The sequence below is a fragment of the Apaloderma vittatum genome, unplaced genomic scaffold, assembly GCF_000703405.1.
Source record: "Apaloderma vittatum isolate BGI_N311 unplaced genomic scaffold, ASM70340v1 scaffold40736, whole genome shotgun sequence".
Lineage (NCBI taxonomy): Eukaryota > Metazoa > Chordata > Aves > Trogoniformes > Trogonidae > Apaloderma > Apaloderma vittatum.
The window spans coordinates 1-6,431 of NW_009720855.1; the positions used below are offsets into that span (position 1 = coordinate 1).

The 6,431-nt window shown below is 36.7% G+C and overlaps 1 protein-coding gene across 1 annotated transcript; it reads left to right on the top strand.

Annotated features, from left to right (window-relative positions):
• The first annotated feature begins 357 nt into the window (after positions 1-357).
• On the top strand, positions 358-5,930 carry LOC104269825 (DPY30 domain-containing protein 1-like). Its single transcript, XM_009871134.1, has 5 exons — positions 358-504; positions 603-725; positions 3,121-3,201; positions 4,138-4,230; positions 5,877-5,930. The coding sequence occupies exons 1-5, from the start codon at positions 358-360 to the stop codon at positions 5,928-5,930; spliced, it is 498 nt and encodes a 165-aa protein (XP_009869436.1).
• The last annotated feature ends 501 nt before the right edge of the window (positions 5,931-6,431 follow it).

Below are 6,431 nucleotides of genomic sequence, written 5' to 3' on the forward strand. Positions count from 1 at the left end.
GGGGGCGGTCCCGTTGGCAGCAAAGGACGGGTGTTCGAGCGTTGCAGAAGTCGAGTGTCAGACGTGCTACATGTTTAGCGGCACTGGGACGGTAAAACGTCGTGTGCACAGAGATTTGTGCCTTTCGTCACTGTCCAGAGTGATCGCTTGTGTAACTGATCTATCACTGGATTTGTTAAGAACTAAACCAATATTAAATTTAAATGACTTTTTTTTTTTTCTCTGTTAATTGCCAGGTTAATAAAACCAGCAATATTATATTTTGTATTTGGCACCTGAGGCAATAATTCTTGAAACCCCTAATTTAATTCTGACATTGATGGCTAATGGCTGTCTGTTTGTTGTTAGCAGATCTGAATGGAGTCTCAGTATCTGAAGCAATGCCTGGGAACTTGCTTGAAAATGGGACTGGCAGAGGTTGTAGAGCATCGGCCAGCAGATCCAATAGCGTATCTGGCACATTGGATTTACAATTACAGAAGAATTTTAGATGAAGAAAAAAAGGTGATTCCATCTTGGGCAAAAATAGTTGTGACAATATAATTGATGCTATTTAATCTCTGACTTTTTTTTTAATTGATTCTGTGTTATCTATGAAATAGAGAATGTTGGAAAGGATTGAGCTGGAACAGGAACGAGAGGTGGCCCTGGCAGAACTCAAAATGTTAAGAAAAATGAAAGAAGAAGAGCTAATGATCCAGCAGAAACTTCAAGAACAACATCAGGTTAATAATACTTAATAATAGATAACTATAAATAGTATATGATGCGGTGACATCTTGCTCTCTGTATACTTCTAACCTTTGCAGAATTATTCTGATAGAAGGTAACAAAACCCAAGTATTTTCTAAATAATAACTGAAATGATTAGTCAGCAGAGCAGAAGGAAAGCTTAGATACTGTGCAGTAAAAAAAATAAGGAGAAGCCTAGGGTAAAAAGCAACCAGTTTAAGACTTATGTGAGAAGTAACTTAAAATAAGCAGACAGTCTTCTGCTAGGAGGTCTAGGAGTAATAACTGATCATTGTCTCAGGTGACTTAATGTAGTATCAGTAATGCAAAAAAAGGGAAGGAGAATGTACATACAATTATAGAGTCCTGAAAATGGTTGAGAATCATTGAATGAAGATTACGTACTTAAGTAGTATGTGTAGCCTGTTCCAGTGAGGTGTCTTTTTCTTTCCTTGGCTACCTGGACACTCTGTTGGCATAAAGAAATTTGAATCCTATACTATGCACACTTTAAATATGAGAAATAAAGACAAAATCTTTGTTTCTGCCTACTTGGTATAAAGAAGTTGTGTGAATTTAACCACATCTTAAATTCCTTAGTGTTCCTTAACGTCAACGTTATGTGACTAGAATTTTTTTTTTACCTGGCTGACTTCCATGATCTTGATGGTCCCAAGGGTCTTTTACAACCTGAATGTTTCTATGATTCTATGTTAAAATCAAAGTGTAATTTTAAATCTATGCTGAACTTTTTAAGCACGGTTCTAGTGTAAAATACATTTATTTCATCTGCACTTCTTAAATTTGAAATTTACTAATTTGCAGACCAAAAGTTATGTGTTTAAGGATTTCATGAGTCATTTAAAATAGTAAATGGAAACAATAATATGAGGCTGTTTCTAGAGATAATTCACAGAGAATTAAGAAGTTATTTAGTGTAAACTGCTGGAGAGGTGTTGAACAATGCTCACCTTAGACACATTTTTTAACCTAACTCACAATTTTGGCAATAGTCAGGTACTCAGACATGTTTGATTACATGTACCAAAAAGGAATGTAAAAACTAGTTACTGTGATTCCTGCTCGGTCCCCATGTGTTGCCTGGTCTAGTCGAGAGGTGGCGTCCCTGCCCACAACAGGGAGGTTGGACTAGATGATCTCTAAAGTCCCTTCCAGCCTAGGCCAACCTATGATTCTATGATACAACTATATTTGTAGTAGCTTGTGGTTTAACACTAGCCAGCAACTAACTCCCACACAGCTGCTCCCTCCCTCTCTCGTGGTGGGACAGCAAGAGAATCACAAGGGTTGAGAAAAAGACAGATGAATAAGTAAAGCAAAAGCTGCACACATAAGCAAAGCAAAGGAAGGAATTCCTTCATCGCTTCCCATCGGCAGGCAGGTGTTCAGCCAGCCACAGGAAAGCAGGGCTCCATCACGCATAAAGATTACTTGGGAAGATAAATGTCATCACTCAGAAAGTCCCCCCCTTTCATCTTCTTCTGACAGCTTTATGTGCTGAGCATGATGCCGTAGGGTCTGGGACATCCCTTTGGTCAGTTGGGGTCAGCTGTCCCGGCCGTGTCCCCTCCCAGCTTCTTGTGCACCCCCAGCCCACTCGCACGTAGGGTGAGAGGCAGAAAAGGCCTCGACTCTGTGCAAGAACTGCTCAGCAATAACTAAAATATCCTTGTGATATCAACATTGTTTGCAGCAAAAACACAGCCCCATACTAGCTACTAGGAGGAAAATTAACTCTGCCCCAGCCAAACCCAGCATGTAACTGCTCACAAAATGCTACAGAAAACAGTAATCTCTAGGCCTTGGTGTTGTTTGTGGAATGTAAACACTTAGATTATGCAGTTTCTGAAGTTTTGATGCAATAGGACTTAGGCTCACAGAGAATAAACACTTTGTGTTGGATATTTCTGATTGGAAATATTAAAAGTTTCTGGCAAAGATGATTAATGTTAGTGACGCTGCTTACCAATCTGTCCTATAGATTTGATTCTATATAGATTTATTTGTCTGTGCTATGTACCTTACAAAGTATCAGAGCTTAACCCAGAGTATAGGAGGTAATGAAAATAGACTGATGAAGAGCGTGCAGAATGAGACAGTATCTTAAGTGTGCACACTAACTTCAGTTGCCTATTTCTTCTTCCTCTTGGTAGTAAAACCTTTCTATCCATGTGAGTCTAAAACCTATGAGAACATTGAGTCAGATGAAACCAAAAGGGCTTTATGTTACTGACAGTGCAGTTACGTTTTATGCTTCCTTTTTTTTATTCAAGATTTCAATCATCAAATACATTGTAAACAACGAGGTGGTGAAGATGAATGTGGGGTTTTTTCCTCCTAATTTGTCCTTTCTTAAATGTTCTGCAGGCTCAGTTGGAACAAGAACTTGAGGAGTTGAAACTGCAGAATGAAGAAGACAAAATGCTGTTGCAGCAGAAAGATCAAGAGGTTTAAGCCAAAGCTTAGTTAGTGGTTTGAAAGTACTGTTAATCAGCTGCCTTTTCCAGATGCAGGCACTAAATATGAAACACAACACAGAAGCCAATGAGTGTTTAACTGACATATAATTTAAAAACAAAAAGTGAAAATGGGGGAAGAATGTCTAACATCTTGCCTGCAGTCTGTTTCTTATACTTGAATTTTGATCTGCACTATTAGGTTTATTTAGTTTGTATTCAGAACAGAGTATAAATTTATTGCAAAATATGGCATAAGATCATCTGAGTGGATGCTTTCACATTACTTTATAGTATTTGTGAGAAAGCATTAAAACTTTTAAGCACATCTAATGTCAGTGTCTAGACAGTAATGTTTTACAGTGTGTCAGCGCAAAGTCCTTTTTCTGTAGCTGGAAAAGGAGTTGTGATCTGGAATTGGGATGCTTCTGGATTCTGAGATCCTCCTAGTCCCCAGGAATTTATACTAACAGAAGAGCGCATATACAGATGTCCGTGTAAATGTATGATCTTTTCATGCTATTTTGGTAAAAGCATAGACTGATAATTGGCATGGTGATCTCAAAACTTTTAAATGTGAGTAGCTCTTATATTTACATGGAGCACATCGTATTTTGGAGGCATGCACATTTTTAGAGCACTCTTAAAATACTGACAGAACATAAATGTAGAATGATGGCAGTGCAAAAGTAGCATAAAAAATGAATATGTAGAAATTTAAACCAAAATTCTTGTTACTTAAAAAAATGCCTAGTCTTAAGCATACAGAATCCATATTCACATACTATCATATTTGCATAGCATGCATGTGATGTATCTGCTTTATATTAATGCATACTGTAATTTTAACATATCTGAAATATTCTCTGTAGACAATTATTCACAACATGGAATACTTTTAACTGAAAACTGGTTCTTGTTGCCACAGGAAAATGAAAAGACGATAGCCGAACTTACAGACATAGCTGGACTACCTAATTTGACCAGAGTTGAGGAGCTAGATGAGAATGAGCAGTCTGAGGTGAGTGTTTAGAAAAAAAAGGGAAATTATAGGTGATTGATTCTTACAATTTGCTTTTCTGTGCTGACATATCAGAGGTTAAATCTCTGCAGTTAAGACTGTACTGGTTTGCTCCTGTGGTTTTAAGGGATGGTATTTTGGCCACAACCTCCAAACTGCCCCTAGCCTCTTCTCTGATACAGGTTAAGCCATTCTAAAAGACTGTGTGGTGGTGGCTGACTGAACCCTCTAGACTGAAAATACCCTTTTGTATTCAGAGATGTTGCAAATGAAAGTCTGAGTATTCTCAGAGGTGGCAGGCTTCCTTTGCCATGTGAACAGATAGTCATATACCACATGTACTAAATCACAAGAAGATGGGATTTTGAATGAATGCTGGGTTTTATATTTTTCTCTTTGGTGTAAAGTGTATTTTCTGTGCAGCAGAACACGCTCTTGTGCAGAGATATCTGAGCAAACATTTAAAGTATAACATCAGATACTAAGGACATGCAGTGCTCACTAAGGTTCAGACCTGAAGGGAAGCAGGTTGTCTGAGCCCTGTGCCAACACGAATGTGCTGCTTTTCAGTGCTGCAACAATGGCTTTATGTTGTCATCCTCAGACATCTATGCCCAGTTCTTTTTTTTTTTTTTTTAATTTCCTTTTATGCTTGACAGACTAGTGAAATGAGAGAACATGAATCAGCCTTCATTTATTTTAAGGCCTGGCAGTACATTTAACAGATGATGCCAACTCCTGCAAAATCACTCAGCTTCATGAGTATTAAGTGGTTGTAAAGATACTGGTATCTGCCTGACTTTTGCCAATTAGAGTATTCCAAGTAGTATGACTGGAGATTTTGATATACTAGTTTTAGCATGTCATTATCAGAACCCTTTTTTCTCTATTCATCTTCATACTTTGCTCACTTAATTTCTGGTATCAGTAGTATAATGCTAGCTCGGACTTTATATTGTGAAATTAATATGATTTATGCTTAAGGTTGCTTTCGTAACAGTCTGTTTTATAAGTGTTCTCTAAAAATATTTATGAACATACCTTTGACAATTCTTAAGGCGAGGTTTTCATAGTTTTTTTTTTAACTAAGGTAAATCAGATGAGTTCTCAAGATCTCGTATAGCCCCCATTTTTATAATTTTCTGATAATTACATATTAAAAAGTATTCTTGAGGCTTCAGGCATAATTTATGTGTTCTTAAATAAGTGAATTGCAAAACCAGAACTGAAAACGAGTAGTAAACTCCCTGTTTCTTATTGTATGTGCCATCTTCCATGTTGTCATACCTGAGGTCATTGCAAGTTGTATTACATTGGCCTTTGGTGATGTTATTTGAGGTTTCACAGTGATATGGTTGTGGAATTAAACTACACGTTAAGAACAGAGAAGTAAAAATATATAGTTGTACTATTGCAGCTATATTGCTCTCAGACTTGTAATACTCGATAGAGACTCAACGAGTTTTATAATAAAAGTCTGGGGATAAACTTTATATTTTACTGAATGGAAGAATATGTAATGATGTTGATGAATAACAACTTGTCTGTCATGTGGATTTTTTTCTTTTTTTTCTTTTTTTCTTTTTTCCTTTTTGCAAATTCAGTTAATGCTGACAACTCATAGACTTTTTTTGTTTGTTTTTTAGAGTGTAACGGATCTCGTGCCACAAGCAGAACAAGAAAGTTCCGAACCGACCTAAAAGCAGTAAATATGTTTCCCACTCATCCTGAAGTTAATATCTTGATTTGAGTATGTCATATATGAAACTGATGTACTTACCTGTTGTTTCAGTTTCTGTGTTTTCTGGGTGTTTCTATAAAGTCTGTTAATTCTGATATATGATGCTTCCTTTTTGTTCTTGAGCCATTGTAGCTAGCATGGCTGACTCGGAGGAAGAAAACTGCAATTGAAGTGGAAGCAGTAAATGTATTTTGTACTTATTGCCCTTTGATTCTTGAACTATAACCATAATAATTATAGATATGATTAATGTTTCAAGATTACTTTGGCGTAGAGGATACAATATGATAATTTAATCAATATTAAAAGAATAAAAGTTTATTTAAAAAGGACTTTTCAGGAATTTGAATGGTTTCTGGTAGAAAGAGGGAGTGCTCTGCAGGTTAGAAGATAGGAAAGAGTTATGCACATCAAACTAGATGCAAAAATCAAATCAGTAAAATTTTCAAATTTATCTGGA

Bases quoted from the DNA above. Each gene is read 5' to 3' on its own strand.
- LOC104269825 (XM_009871134.1), top strand. From the start codon at position 358: ATGGAGTCTCAGTATCTGAAGCAATGCCTGGGAACTTGCTTGAAAATG. The intron at 505-602 runs GTGATTCCATCT...TCTATGAAATAG, and splicing joins TTTTAGATGAAGAAAAAAAG to AGAATGTTGGAAAGGATTGA. The intron at 3,202-4,137 runs GTTTAAGCCAAA...TTGTTGCCACAG, and splicing joins TGCAGCAGAAAGATCAAGAG to GAAAATGAAAAGACGATAGC.